Here is a 15,905-nt window from a genome sequence, read left to right as displayed (position 1 = left end):
CGGGATGGGGAATACGTGTAAATCTATGGCTGATTCATATCAATGTATGACAAAACCCACTGAAATGTTGTGAAGTAATTAGCCTCCAACTAATTAAAAAATAAATTAAAAAAAAAAGGAAATTAAAAAAATGTCTAGAAACAAATAACAATGGAAACATGGCAACTCAAAACCTATGGGATGCCACAAAAGCAGTTCTAAGAGGGAAGTTTATAGCAATAGAATCCTATCTCAAGAAACAAGAAAAATATTGAATAGACAACCTAACTTTACATCTAAAACTACTGGAAAAATAAGAACAAAAAACCCCCAAAATTAGTAGAAGGAAACAAATCATAAAGATCTGAGCAGCAATAAATGAAAAAGAAAAGAAAAGAAGCAATAGGAGATTAATAAAACTAAAAGCTGGTTCTTTGAGAAGATAAACAAAATTGACAAGCCTTTAGCCAGGCTCATCAAGAAAAATGAGAGAAGAATCAAATAAACAAAATTAGAAATGAAAAAGGGGATGTTACAACAGACAATACAGAAATACAAAGGATTATAAGAAACTGTTATGAGCAACTATACAGCAATAAAATAGATAACCTGGAAGAAATGGACAGATTCTTAGAAAAGTTCAAATTTCCAAGACTAAACCAGGAAGAAATAGAAATTATGAACAACCCATTTACAAGCACTGAAATTGAAGCTATGATCAAAAATCTCCCAAAAATCAAAAGCCCTGGATCAGATGGATCAGATTCCACCTTGATCAGATGGAATTCACAGGAGAATTCTATCAAACATTTAGAGAAGAGCTAATGCCTATCCTTCTAAAACTCTTTCAAAAAATTGCAGAGGAAGGGACAGTTCCAAACTCATTCTAAGAGGCCACCATTACCCTGATACCAAAACCAGACAAAGACACCCCCCAAAAAGAGAAAACTACAGGCCAATATCAATGATGAACATAGATGCAAAAATCCTCAACAAACTTTTAGCAAACACAATTCAGCAACACATCATAAAGTGCACACACCATGATCAAGTTGAGTTTATTCCAGGGATGCAAAGATTCTTCAATATATGCAAATAAATAAATGTGATATACCACATTAACAAATTGAAAGATAAAAACCATATGATAATCTCAATAGTTGCAGAAAAAGCCTTTGACAAAATTCAGCACCCATTTATGATTAAAACTCTTCAAAAAATGGGCATAGAAGGAACCTACCTCAACATACTAAGGGTCATACATGATAAGCCTATAGAAAACATTATTCGCAATGGTGAAAAACTGAAAGCATTCTCCTAAGATCAGGAATAAGTCAATAGTGTGCACTTTCACCACTATTATTCAACATAGCTTTAGAAGTCCTAGCTATAGCAATAAGAGAAGAAAAAAGAAAGAAAATGAATCCAGGTTGGAAAAGTAGAAGTAAAGCTCTCACTGTTTGCAGATGACATGATACTGTACATAGAAAACCCTAAAGATACTATCAGAAAATTACTAGAGCTAATCAGTGAATTTAGTAAAATTGCAGGATACAAAATTAATACAAAGAAGTCACTTGCATTTCTGTATACTAACAATGAAAAATCAGAATGAGAAATTAAGGAATAAATCTCATTCACCATTGCAACAAAAAGGATTAAATATCTAGGAATAAGCTTACCTAAGGAAACAAAAGAACTGTACACAGAAAATTGTCAGACCCCAATGAAAGAAATAAAAGATGACATAAATAGATAGGGAGATATATATTCCATGTTCCTGGGTAGGAAGAATCAATTCTGCAAAAATGACTATACTACCAAATGCCATCTACAGATTCAATGTGATCCCTATCAAATTACCAATGGTGTTTTTCACAGAACTAGAACAAAAAATTTCACAATTCATATGGAAACATAAAAGACCCCAAATAGCCAAAGCAGTCTTGAGAAAGAAGAATGGAGCTGGAGGAACCAACCTTCCTGACCTTAGATTATACTACAAAACTACAGTCATCAAGACAGCATGGTACAGGCACAAAGACAGAAATATGAACAAATGGAACAAGATAGAAAACCCAGAAATAAACCCATGCACCTATGGGTACCTTATTTTTGACAAAGGTGGCAAGAGTATTCAATGGGGCAAAGACAGCCTCTTCAATAAATGGTGCTGGGAAAATTGGACAGCCATATGTAAAAGAATGAAATTAGAACACTTCCTAACACCATACACAAAAATAAACTCAAAATTTAGGGTTAAAGACCTAAATGTAAGACCAGAAACTATAAAATTCTTAGAGGAAAACATAGGCAGAACACTCGATGACATAAAACAAAGCATGATCCTCTATGACCCATCTCCTAGTTTTGAATTATAGGAATTAAAGCAAAAGTAAACAAGTGGGGCCTGATTAAACTTAAAAGTTTTTGCACAGCAAAGAAAACTGTAAGCAAGATGAAAAGACAACCCTCAGAATGGGAGAAAATAACAGCAAATGAAACAACTGACAAAGAATTAATTTCCAATATATACAAGCAGCTTATCCAACTCAATGCCAGAAAAACAAACAAGCCAATCAAAAAGTGGGAAAAAGACCTAAAGAGACATTTCTCCAAAGAAGACATACGGATGGTTAACAAAGACATGAAAAGATGCTCAACAGTGCTCATTATTAGAGAAATGAAAATAAAAACTACAATGAAAAAAAAAAAAAACTACAATGAGGTATCACCTCACACCAGTCAGAATGGTCATCATCAAAAAGTCTACAAACAATAAATACTGGAGAGGGTGTGGAGAAAAGAGAACACTTTTGCACTGTTGGTGGGAGTATAAATTAATACAGCCAACTATGGAAGACAGTATGGAGATCCCTTAAAAAACTAGGAATAAAACCACCATATGACCCAGCAATCCCACTCCTAGGCATATACCCTGTAAACCAAAATTGAAAGGGACACATGTATCCCATTGTTCATTGCAGCACTATTTACAATAGCTAGAATATGGAAGCAACCTAGATGTCCATCAACAGATGAATGGATAAAGAAATGTGGTACATATATACAATGGAATGTTACTCAGCCATAAAAAGGAACACATTTGAGTCAGTTCTGATGAGGTGGATGAACCTAGAACCTATTATACAGAGTGAAGCAAGTCAGAAAGAGAAAGAGAAATATTGTATTCTAACGCATATATACGGAATCTAGAACAATGGTACTGAAGAATTTGTTTACAGGGAAACAATGGAGAAACCGACATAGAGAATAGACTTATGGACATGGGGAGAGGGAAGGAAAGGGTGAGATGTTTGGAAAGTGTAACATGGAAACTTACACTACCATATGTAAAATAGATAGCAACAGGAAGTTGCTGTATATCTCAGAAACTCAAATAGGAGCTCTGTATAAACCAGAGGCGTGGAATGGAAAGGGAGATGGGAGGGAGGTTCAAAAGGGAGGTGATATATGTATACCTATGGCTGATTCATGTTGAGGTTTGACAGAAAACAGCAAAATTCTGTAAAGCAATTATCTTTCAATAAAAAATAAATTAAAAGAAAAAAAAAAACACTGGAGTTTTGGATGGAGGGATAATTAGGGGATGCCTCATTGTGGGATAGAGGGGTAGTCACAATAGCCTTGAGCTGACAACTGCAGGAGTGGCCTCAGTTCCCCAGGGAAAGTGTCCAAGAGTTCAGTATGTATGTCCTGGCACTTTCTAAATTCCCTGGAGGGCCTACTTCACAGTTCAAACCACACATATACAAACACACACACATACACACACAAAATCATTTCTTTTCCCACTTCAGTTAAAAATAAGTTCAATGTGTGATACAAATGATTTCCTGTGTTTTGTGTGTGTGATTTTTATAACTCGGGTATGATTTCAACACATGGTAATTTGAATGTGTAGCAGCCATAAACATATTTAAAGATATATGAGTCAAACAGTTATAATGGGTTGGCAGTTAAAGGCCCAGCCAGTTAGAAAGAATTCTCAAATTTATTAAATATGTTCTTCATCTGTTGATTCCATGAGTTAAATATTAGGTTGCATATTAATAACTAAATTTTAATAGTGATATATGACCTACAGAGCATCTAAATTCTGTTTTCCACTTAGCATTTAACACCTGTATTCTGTCAGATGATTGTTTTTCTCATTTTTAGATATAGAAACTGAGGATAACAAGCATATAGGATCTTGGCCAACTTTAGCGTACTAAGAAGCTGGATTCAAAGTTGGTTCTCACATTAAGACCTAAGTTCCTTCCACTAACATATCCCACCTCTCAGAGTAAGCAATGCTCAGTGCTTTAAAACAGGAAATCATATTTGAGGAAGTTGACAATCTCAGTCTGAAAAGTTAGACTTTTCATTAAATACATATACAATTTTGCTTATTAATTTGAGTGATTAGTTTATACATGGAGTTAAATAACTTACAAACCTTAAAGGGATACTAGATAATACACTAGTCTGTATATGTCAGATTATGCCTGTATATAATGTGGTTAAGAATAGAACTGGCAATCATATTCCAATCCAACATGAGTTCTATTGTGAACATTTTTTGTGTGCTGATTTTTCTCTTTGTGAGAATCCACATTGTAATTATTTAAATATTTGCTGATCCTAGATTGAAATCAACTTGGCAATGAAGTAGTTTATCTAAGGAATGGGATATTATAAACTGTAGGATTCTGAGTTCTCAAGTTCAGCAAAACATAGAGTCACTATATGCTGGGATATTATTCTTGGTGTTTATATATATTACCTCACATGATCTTTCTAATGTCCCCATGAGGTAAGACTGTATTCATCCATGTTTTATGGCTGAAAAAGTTGAAGGTTAAGTAACTTGCCCAAGTTCACACAGATAGTAAGTGGCAGAGCTGGAATTTGAATCCAGACTGTCTGGCTCCAGGAGAATTATAAATGTGACACTAGGTAATTAATTACCAATAGTTATTTCCTCTTCACTTCTTTCCTTCTCTTTTAAGTCCTGTATTAGCTTCACTGACATTTATACTAGAACAAAGAACATTTTTTTTTCAACCAACACAATAGTGGGTAGGTAGGGAAATGCCTAAAATTTCTTTCAACTCAATCATTAATAATTAATTGAATTCAAGATATTCAGAGGCTAATTATCACCAAGTAGAAATTCATTCACTGCATTGCAGTCTTAGTTTGATGTTTATAGGTACTGAAGGTGCTATGAGAGGCAGCAGTGCTTCTAAATTACTCAAGTAGTGAGTCTCTACCCTTAGTCTTTTCAGTCAGAGAAACTCAACTTATTGCAGTTCCACTACACTGGAGGATAGCAAGCTAGAAGGGAAATTTTGAAGAACAGTGTTCTCTGATTTTAAGCACTATCACTCTATGATAACTTTCAAGCCTCAGTGTTCTAATCAGTAAAATGGAAATGATAAAATAGGCCTTGAAATGTTGTGATAGAAGAAGTAAGGCATGTAAAGTGCCAGCCATCACAAACAGTAGATGTCAGTAGATGTTGTGACAATATTTATCTGGGTTAACTTAGACCAGACCCAGTTGTGATTGCCATTCTCTGGGTTTTGACACAACTAATTTAGGTTGGGGTCAGAATATGACTGATTAAACAGAATACAAATCACTTTACATTTCAGATGAAAGTGAAAGTGTTAGTCACTCAGTCGTGTCCAACTCTTTGTGACCCCATGGACTGTAGCCCACCAGGCTCCTCTGTCCATGGAATTCTCCAGGCAAGAATACTGGAGTGGGTAGCCACATTTCAGATGAGCAGCACATTCAGAGTAAAATCAATGTCATTGACATTTTGACTATCGACCTTACAATATAATTCATTACTAACTCAAATACAGACAGATGATTGCCTTAGAAAAGGACCTGCTTGGAATACTGTTTAACTTATTCAACAAAAGCTTTTTAGATTTTTTTTTCCTTGAAGTGAAGAGGAAGAAAATAGTGAATATTAATTAGAGTATCAGAGAAATTCTGGTATAATTTATATACATTACCATCCAAACCAAAATGTTCCCATCAAAAAATTATAAATCCTGGCTTTCTCAAAAAGCAGGGCCAAACAAGGGTTTGTGTGCAATTTGTAGAGGAAACTACTCACAGGAAAAGGAGTAGAGGACTAAAACAGTGAAATTGGAGCCATAAAGAGGAAAGCATTTATTCACTGGTCCCATTCTTCTTTTTGGCAAAGGCTAGATTGAAGCGACTTAGCAGCAGCAGCAGCGCTAAGGCTCTTATACGTCTAGCTCAGATACATATCTGTGCCATGCACGGTTCTGTAAGTGAAGCATGCCTTAGGATCAGAACAACATCAGACAGGAAAGCAAGAGATACTCATTCATGTGAGACAAGATACTGTCAAGCTACACCTGACAGGTTGCCATAGCAATGGTTAGACTAAACACATCCAGAGAGGATGTAGGTGGCTGCTTCTATTTAGAGACTGGTTGTGATTATCCCTACTGATATGTATGCTACAAGACACAAAACCTCTATTGATGTTTAGAAAACTACTTTTTTATGGTTGCTGAAATTGGGGAATCATATAGTGGCCTCTCTAAATGTAACTGACATCACTACTGTTCCCCTTGCTACTGCTGATGTGGGTGCAAAAAGATCTTATTTGTCAACTAAAAGAACTTCTTTAAACACTCAACAGGCATTATCATCCTAACCTGATAGAGCTATAGTGACCCACAGGAATTCGGTAACAGGAAAGGAGACACTCATTACACTGGAATTGAATGGAATGTCGCTTAGAGTAAATTCCTGCTTTGACATTCAGTGTTTAGAAAAGCATATCTCAAATTGTTCTCAAAGGTGAAGAGGAAGTTGGAAAGTAATGACCAAGACAAAAAGAATATAAAGAACTTGGATTAGACAATTATTCGCAAGTTAAAGTATTTCCCTGAAGCTTGAAATACAACTTCATCAATGAAAAGGAAAGGATGGGCAATTATCCAGTAAATTAGAAGCTCTCTGAAACCTTCAAATGTTTATCTTTTTACCCTCAATATATAAATAATTACGATCAGCAAGATAAAACTGCCAGACAATTTGCTAACAACTGTTATGAATCTCTTGAAAATAAAAATTCTAGAATGACCACTTCTATTTTTAGACAGAGATCACTGATGAAAAAAAAAAAGTGGAGTAAAAAAAAAATGCAAAATAAATGGCTTGGAAACTGAATACTTTTCCCATTTAATTTGTTTCCACGCTGGTTCACTCTTTTTACAGTAGGTCACCCATCTCAGGTAAGTTCTATCGGTAAGTGTCTAAGAGAAGGTAATAAGTAAGATAATCTGCTCTGAAGTAACTCATATATTACCTAAAATAACATATGAATTAATGATGTATGATATTTATTTGATTTTCTTCCAAATTCTCTTTTGTGAACTTTGCTTTAAGAAAAAAAAAAGCCATTTTGTAATGGCTTGAGAAGTGAGGAGCAAGGTTTCTTCTTGAATATGTATAACTTTAAGAAAATATTACATAAAATATTTGACATCCAAAAAAGAGACGAAGTATTCAATTGGCCCAAAATTCATTTGGGTTTTTCTATAACATCTTACAGAAAAATCCAAATGAAGTTTCTGGCCTACCCAACAGAATCAATTCTATTTAGATATTCTTTCTCCCAGTGATTATGGTCAGAATAGCTTATCCTTCCAGATTTGTTGTAAATTACTATCACCTGATACTAGGTCATCTACCTATCCCTATCATCTACTCTGCTACAGTTTGGAAAAGACTTACTTTGATGAGAAGCCCCTTTCCTTATATTTGGTGCTCACTTCCATAGCCAGGAATCAAAATAATTCACTTGTTTGCATGTTATGTTCTATGATTCATACCTGTCCATAATCTTTTCACAAGGATAAGATGTGTGGTTAGTTGCTCAGTCATGTCCGACTCTGTGAACCCATGGACTGTAGCCCGCCAAGCTCCTCTGTCCCTGGGAATTCTCCAGGCAAGAATACTGGAATGGGTTGCCATGCCCTCCTCCAAGGGAATCTTCCCAACCCAGGGATCAAACCCAGGTCTCCCACATTAGAGGCAGATTCTTTACCATCTGAGCCACCGGGAAGCCCTTTCTCAAAGATAAGGTAGTAAACAATGTGATTATCTGATGAAGACATTAAAAATGGAAAAAAAAAAGGAATAATATGTCATGCATTTTTGTATTCATTCAGCTTATTATATCCTTATTATATTTAGAACTGTTACTACACAAATTATAATAAATGTGACCTTTACTTTCAAGGTGCTTATAGTCTGGTAGAGGAGATATGCACACAAATGACTATGAAAATAATTGCCACAAGTCAGTTATAAATATCAACATCCAGAAGAGAAATAAATTGCTTCTCTACCTTACTAATCTTCCATTGGGCAGGACAAGACTAAAAACTCTTGGGAAACAAGTGTAAAGAACACTCATTCCTCACCATCACCTCCAGGCACAGGTGAGCAACTATGCACCAGACAAATGTAATCTATCACTGGACATCTCTATTTGAGTATTTTATTAGGATTTCAAACTCACCATGTCCAAAATCAAATTCACCTAAACCGTTTCCTCCTATCTTTCCCCAGCCCTGGTGCCAATCTATTTCCCTATTTGTTATTCAAATAACATTTTCTCTATATCTCAGTTATTTTCTCTCTCATAATCAGTCAATAATATGTCAAATCACAAACTGTCTACCTCCTTAAAGCTCTTCACTGACCCTTCTTTTCATTTTATTGATTTGTAATAACATTTGCACCATTTTCTTTAGTTTTTATTTCTCCTGACTATAATGGTCTAATCTTTATCCTCCTGACAGATTAATCTTCTCAATTGATAGCCCCAAATACATAATTCCCATGCTCAAACACATTTAGAGTCTTCAAAATAGTTAACTATCTGAGTCAGTGTTTCTAACCTTGGCATTCAACATATTCTGAGACTATATTTCCAACACTTAACCTCTGTCCAACCTGTCACCTCCTTATATTTCTAGACTAGAACATAGTGCTTTAAAGTTCCTACTCAAGACATTTCATCCATCCAGGATCTCCAGTTTTTCAAGTCTCAAAGTTTATCATAATTTCCATTTTTATATGAAGGCTTTGTTGATATTCCTACACTCCAAACTAAGCTAGTTGTGAATTCTCCATAAACATTACTACTACTTAAGACTTCCAATATAATCAAACTTATAAATTGGGGTTAGAGTTAAGGTTGGAGGATGAGCCAATTATTTGACTAATCCTCCTTTTCCCCCTCTTCTAGGGCAAGAATTGAGTCTTATTGATCTCTATAAACCTACAGTGTCTAGCATAGTATCTGTCTTATAGTGTATTCAATCTGTTTTTTCCCTGTGAAATAGAATGTCCAACCCCTAACAAATAAATTTCAACAAGCAGTTAAATTCATCTTCAGATACCAATAATGTGATGTTTGCTCCTGCTTGCAAAAGCCTTAAACATTTTAATCTTTCTTAAGTTAATGCAAAGTTCAAAGAGGCAAATGACACTTGAGAAATAAATTACTTCCAGGGCCTCCTTTTTCTTGGAATCCTTCTTCATTTAATTTTTCTCATTCCTGACAGTCAAAAACTCATGGATCTAGACATAAAAGCCTGAGGAGCTTAAAAATCACTGTAGGGGTCTGTTCAGTTTTAAATACAATTTAGAAAACCTTGAGAAAGAATGACAGTTCTTTTTCAGGAAGCTCCCATACATATTTCAATAGAACAACTCTCCAAATTACAGATTATAAAATATTATACCACCAACGAAGTAACAGAAAAAGTCACTCACTGCCATGCAGAAAGATTTCCTTGATTTTCATGAAGAGTACAAAAGACTATATTGTATTTATTTAAATCTGAGACTGACAAAAAAATCAGAAAGAAAAAGAAAAGTAGTAATTTCTCTAAAAGATCATTATTTAGGAATAAATTACCATGCCAAAAAAAAAAAAAAAAGCATGGACCTTCTTGACAACTTGTGAATTTAAGGCAGATGAAATGCCTCCTGCAGTACCCCTATAATCAACTCTGCTGATGAAGTATGTTAAGTATTCTAAGCTTGGGGAACATTGGATAAAGCTTTGAAATCAATGTGTTTCCGGTACAGGGGATTAGGAAAAGAACTTAATAAATCAGCTTAGGAAATGCTTCATTTCCTGTACCATATCTGGGAAGGAAAACACAAAACAGGCAGAACCAGGTGCAGCAAAATCATATACGTGGATGGGAAAATCTCTTCCAATTCCTTCTGGACCTCACTCAGCTGGTCAATTTATGCTCTCTGGAGCTAATGCTCCTTTTTCTAGGATAAATGGGGTGGATTTTACAGACACTTGCCTTAAATTAACAAAGGCTCATTGACAGAGGCTGAAGCAGATAGTCATTATGTAACTGTTGTCTCTGCTCAAATGAGAAATTATTTCAGCTGGGTTAAAAGTTCCTTAGAAAGAAGATACTACTAACAGAGAGTTTGGGATCATTGCCAGTGAGCTAACAGACCTCGGTATTTTCTTAACATGACCATAACAGAAAAAATCTGCCAGGTCATCTCTGGGTTATTCTTCACCTTTCCATCTTCCTTACAGTCAGGTTTTGCAGCCTGATTCTATGGATTCTATTCCAATTTGCTTTCAGAAATACATGTAATCCATTCAGAGTTTAACAATGCAAGGGAAGTAGTATACTTATTGATGCTTGCAGACCTGGGATGGCAAACAATTGAACTCAGACGTTCAGAATTTATATTGACTTGACACGTGTTTATGAGCAGTGTTTCTCATAGCACCAATTCTGATCAATCTCCCCCATGCGAACTGCAGAGTTATTTATAAGCTAGTGCATTGGTTTCTGTGTCACATCATGAATAATTTTTGTTCTGAAAAAATCAGAACTTTGTAAACCATCTAAGCTTTAACTTTTGATTTTAATACCCACTGCAACTTAAATCTGGAAGCTCCCAGATGGGTTGTAATGAATTTGATTTTGTAGTGTTTGGATATTTGTCCTAAATGTATACACATATTTTGAGAAATTAATGATAAATATTGTTCAAGAAGGAGTGTGTTTATTTTTTCTTACATAATCACTGCAAATTGGAATTTTGTAATCAGTGGACTTTTGAAAAGAGAACATGCAAAATAAAATTAGGGGCTGTGCTGGTAGCTTAGATGGTAAAGAATCCACATGCAATGTGGGAGACCTGGGTTCAATCCCTGGGTTGGGAAGATCCCCTAGAGAAGGGCATGGAAAAATAAAATTAGAATTGTTTTTCTTCCAGGGCTCCTCAGAGTCAGAATTAATGTGTCCCAACTGTGTTCTTTTATGATAGTATTTTGTATTTTGGTTTTTGCACTTATTAAATCTGTCTTGTGTTAGAATTGCATGTTTATTTCTCCCAGTGGTGTATTTACCACTATGGGCAAGGACAATGTCTTACTCATTTGTGCATACCTTGTACTGCTGAGTACATGGTGGGAGCCTAATAAATATTGATTAAATTTAATTACTTACAGTATATCTCTCTGGAAGGGTTAAAAGTCAAATGTAATCATTACTTGCAAATAGCTATTAATATAGTCAGGGCTTATATAGGTGTATATATATCCTTTATCTAAGTTTCAGAACCTGCAGTCAATCAGTAGGGTTTTTATGTCTATAAATTCCCTGAAATGTTACACAAAATTTTGTACATATATGTGTAGAAATGTGCTTATTTCTAAAGCAAGCATCTCTACACTTTAAAATGATTCTCCTCCTTTCTCACCCTCCCCTCTCAAGATTTTAAGATTCACCTCCCCAGGGAACTTTATCCAACCTCTCTATCAGAGGCAGAAAACAGTTGGGACAAATAATTGACCAGCAACTGCAACACAACATTTCTGATTATTATAGCCTTTCACCCATACATGACAACCTTCTTGTATGTAGACTTACATCTGAAAAGAGTACATTTTTGAGAAATAGCCCATTTTTAACCAGCATATAATCCTCAGATTGTGACTTTCCAAAAAGGCTACTGTACATTCCCAGCACCTTTTGGATGCCACGGAACACACTGGAAGGCCGCTGCCGCAGCAAACGTTTTCCTCCAGTGAAAACAAGCATCCTCTCTGTGGTGCCTTTTCCATGCACTCTCCAGCCACACGCACACGCTCAGCTCAGCACATGCCCTGCTGCATCTGCATTTCAGGGCAAACTCCCTGACGGTAAACTGAGGCTCAGAGTGCCTGACGGGTGATTTCTAATCCACACCATCAGAAAAACAAGAGAAATCCGTACCTGTGTTTTGCGCACTTCTAGAAATACTGGCCAGAAGAAGACAAAAGATGGGGCCTTGAAGCAGCTTCATAGTGCCCGAGGACGGTCACAGCAGCTCCTCTCTCCAGAGTCAGGCAGGGACAACACCCTCCCAGCCTGGCAGGGCCTTCTTAGCAAATGGAAAAGGTGTGCTGGATGTGAACAGCCGCTGCCCATTCCTACTTATTTCGGGGGCTCTGATAAAGAACGGGAGGAAATGCACACACTCCCTTTGGGAGTTCAACAGAGAGGAGATTTATTGTTTCAGTCCCTTACAGGAACTCTTTTTTTTTTTTTTCCTCTTCCTTTGGCAGCCATTTGTGTTTTTGTTACTACATTATTTTGTTCTTCTTCAACAAAAAGGTCAGGACGGGTTTTGAACAGAAAGAGATCTTTCTTGAGAATGGATCATACAGGCTTTCTAACTTTTGTTTTGAAAGTGTGTTTTGGAGTGATTATAAAGGGGCCTCATTAAACAGTGACTAGGTTTGGATAAAGAGGCTTTAACTGCCTGAGGGTTAAATTTTAAAACAGAATTCACAAGGAATCGACTTCTCTTTTTCCAACTTGAAAGCCAAATTAGTAAAGACCACCTTCTGGAGATAAACGCAAAACGTTATGAAAGTAGATCATGCTCTGAGTAAGGGAAAAGACTTCTTATTTAATGGCCAAGGAGGTTTTTCAGGATGTTTCTCATAGAATTAAGTAAAATCATGTGAAAGCCCACTGGTCATTCCTAGTCTTATTGTTGGAATCTGATGAAGGAAAAGGAAAAATTACTTATAATACTCCACAGATACTCTTCTCTAGGAAATGTGATTGAAAAGGCATTGCGGTGGGTAGAATGCTCTTGTAACAAATCAGTGAAGTTGAGAGAGATGGAGTCCTTGGGCCAGAATACCAATCAGGCAAGATCTTCAGTGTATCAGGGATCTCTTTGATGTCAGCAGCAATTGATTAAAACATGTAATGCAGTCACAGTCCTGGCTAAAATCCCTGTGTGTGCCAAGTAATTCTACACTTCTTCCCAGTCACAGGCTGCACATCTAATCTCAGCCAATCATCCTTTTATATATCTTCAGGCATGAAGCCCTGTGGACAAAAGAGTGTCAATGGATTAATACTAATTCATCTGCTCCACCAATAAAACTATTCCCAGATTACAACTCCACCTGTTCATAAGGAGAACACACATTTCACTGCTGCACGGTGCTGGGCAGGACTCATGACAAGAGTGGTTAGAACAAGTCTGATCAAAACACCATAAAACACTAGCTTATTTTATCCTAAGCTACACCAAGTCCCAGAAGAGCCTCCAAGTGTCTATTTTGTGTATAAAACCTAATTTTACTCTCCCTTCTAAGTAATTTTCTAAAACAGACTGCCTTTGGAGTTGTTACTCAATTTAGCATATCCTGGACAGTATAAAGATAGCAATGTATATGAATAGATGTCACATGCACTTTCCAGAAATAAATTGGGTGTGGCCAAGAACTCACAGTGGAGACTTCACATTACCTCACTTCCTGCTCCTTGCTCTGTTTTAACTCTGGCGTTTTTAGCACACATGGTCAATTCTGATGGTTGATTCTGTTGGTTAAAATCATTGCTGCAGGGATGCAACAATATTTTTATTTCTTTGATTTTGATGCCTGACTGCAAGGCATTTCCGTGAAAAAAATTAGATGCTTATGACAAGAAAGCTTAATAATAGAAAATTAGGTATATTTAAAAGATAAGTCCTGTAGTTGAGAAAAATAAAGACAAAATCTGAGAAATACATTTTTAAATGGCCTGGCAAAAAAAAAATTGGAAAACTAGGAGTAATGTGGTGGGTCAGTTTCATTTAAATTGATGAGAAAGTACTTTTAAAGTAAAATAATTTGTTGAAGCAGTGGTGATTGCAACAAGTTACAGAGATCAATGGCATAAAACAGAAAGTACAAACACAATATATATATAGCTATCTACATATATACATAGACACAGATACATTGCCTGTATGAGTGTGTGTGTGTTTGTGTGTGTAGAGGGCAGATACAGGCTAATTTAACATACAGTAAATGTGATGAGTAGAATGGATTATTTCATTAGCAATTTTTGACAAGTAACAAGTGATCAGAAATAGAGGAAAATAACAGAATGGGAAAGACTAGAGATTTCTTAAAGAAAATTAGAGATATCAAGGGAACATTTCATGTAAAGGTGGGCACAATAAAGGACAGAAGTGGTATGGACCTGAGAGAAGAAGATATTAAGAAGAGGGGGCAAGAATATACAGGAAAAACTATACAAAAAAGATCTTCATGACACAGATAACCATGATGGTGTGATCACTCACCTAGAACCAGACATCTTGGAATGTGAAGTCAAGTGGGCTTTAGGAAGCATCACTACAAACAAAGCTAGTGGAGGTGATGGAATTCCAGTTGAGCTATTTCAAACTAAATGATGATGCTGTTCAAGTGCTGCACTCAATATGCCAGCAAATTTGGAAAACTCAGCAGTGGCCACAGGACTGGAAAAGGTCTGTTTTCACTCTAATCCCAAAGAAAGGCAATGCTAAAGAATGTTCAAACTACCACACAATTACACTCATCTCACACGCAAGCAAAGTAATGCTCAAAATTCTCCAAGCCAGGCTTCAACAGTACATGAACTTCCAGATGTTCAAACTGGATTTAGAAAGGGCAGAGGAACCAGTGATCAAATTGCCAACATTCATTGGATCATAGAAAAACCAAGAGAATTCCAGAAAAACATTCACTTCTGGTTTATTGACTATGCCAAAGCCTTTGACTGTGTGGATCACCACAAACTGTGGAAAATTCTTAGAGATGGGAATACCAGACCACCTTACCTACCTCCTGAGAAATCTGTATGCAGGTCAAAAAGCAACTGTTAGATCCAGACATGGAACAACTGACTGGTTCCAAATTGGGAAAGGGGTACGTCAAGACCGTATATTGTCACCCTGTTTATTTAACTTCTAGGCAGAGTACATCATGTGAAATGCTGGACTGGATGAAACACAAGCTGGAATCAAGTTTGGCAGGAGAAGTTTCAATAACCTCAGATATGCAGAAGACACCACCCTTATGGCAGAAAGTGAAGAAGAACTAAAGAGCCTCTTGATGAAAGTGAAAGAGGAGAGTGAAGAAGCTGGCTTAAAACTCCACATTAAAAAAATGAAGATCATGGCATCCGGTCCCATCACTTCACGGCAAACAGATGGGGAAACAGTAGAAACAGTAACAGACTTTATTATTTTGGCCTCCAAATCACTGCAGATGGTGACTGCAGCCATGAAATTAAAAGATGCTTGCTTCTTGGAAGAAAAGCTATGACAAATCTAGACAGCATATTTAAAAGCAGAGACATTACTTTGCCAACAAAAGTCCATCTAGTCAAAGCTATGGTTTTTCCAGTAGTCATGTATGGATGTGAGAGTTGGACCATAAAGAAAGCTGAGTGTCGAGGAATTGATGCTTTTGAACTGTGGTGTTGGAGAAGACTCTTGAGAGTCCCTTGGACTGCAGGGAGCTCCAACCAGTCAATCTTAAAGGAAAT

General features: G+C 36.3%; 1 protein-coding gene across 4 annotated transcripts in view; it reads right to left on the bottom strand.

Moving 5' to 3' along the window:
• EMCN (endomucin) overlaps positions 1 to 12,540 on the bottom strand; it is a 113,457-nt gene extending 100,917 nt beyond the window's left edge. For 2 of the 4 annotated variants that reach the window (XM_043870944.1, XM_043870942.1), the window contains exon 1: positions 12,318 to 12,540. In XM_043870944.1, the coding sequence (XP_043726879.1) occupies positions 12,318 to 12,387 (70 nt within the window). In that variant the 5' untranslated portion in view covers positions 12,388 to 12,540. The remainder of the gene's footprint in view (positions 1 to 12,317) is intronic. The other 2 variants (XM_043870943.1, XM_043870940.1) reach the window with 2 other exon arrangements.
• Between the last annotated feature and the right edge of the window lie 3,365 nt (positions 12,541 to 15,905).

This window comes from Cervus elaphus, chromosome 17 (assembly GCF_910594005.1).
Source record: "Cervus elaphus chromosome 17, mCerEla1.1, whole genome shotgun sequence".
Lineage (NCBI taxonomy): Eukaryota > Metazoa > Chordata > Mammalia > Artiodactyla > Cervidae > Cervus > Cervus elaphus.
Note: the sequence above shows the minus strand (reverse complement) of the source record. Positions and strands in the feature narration are given on the sequence as shown.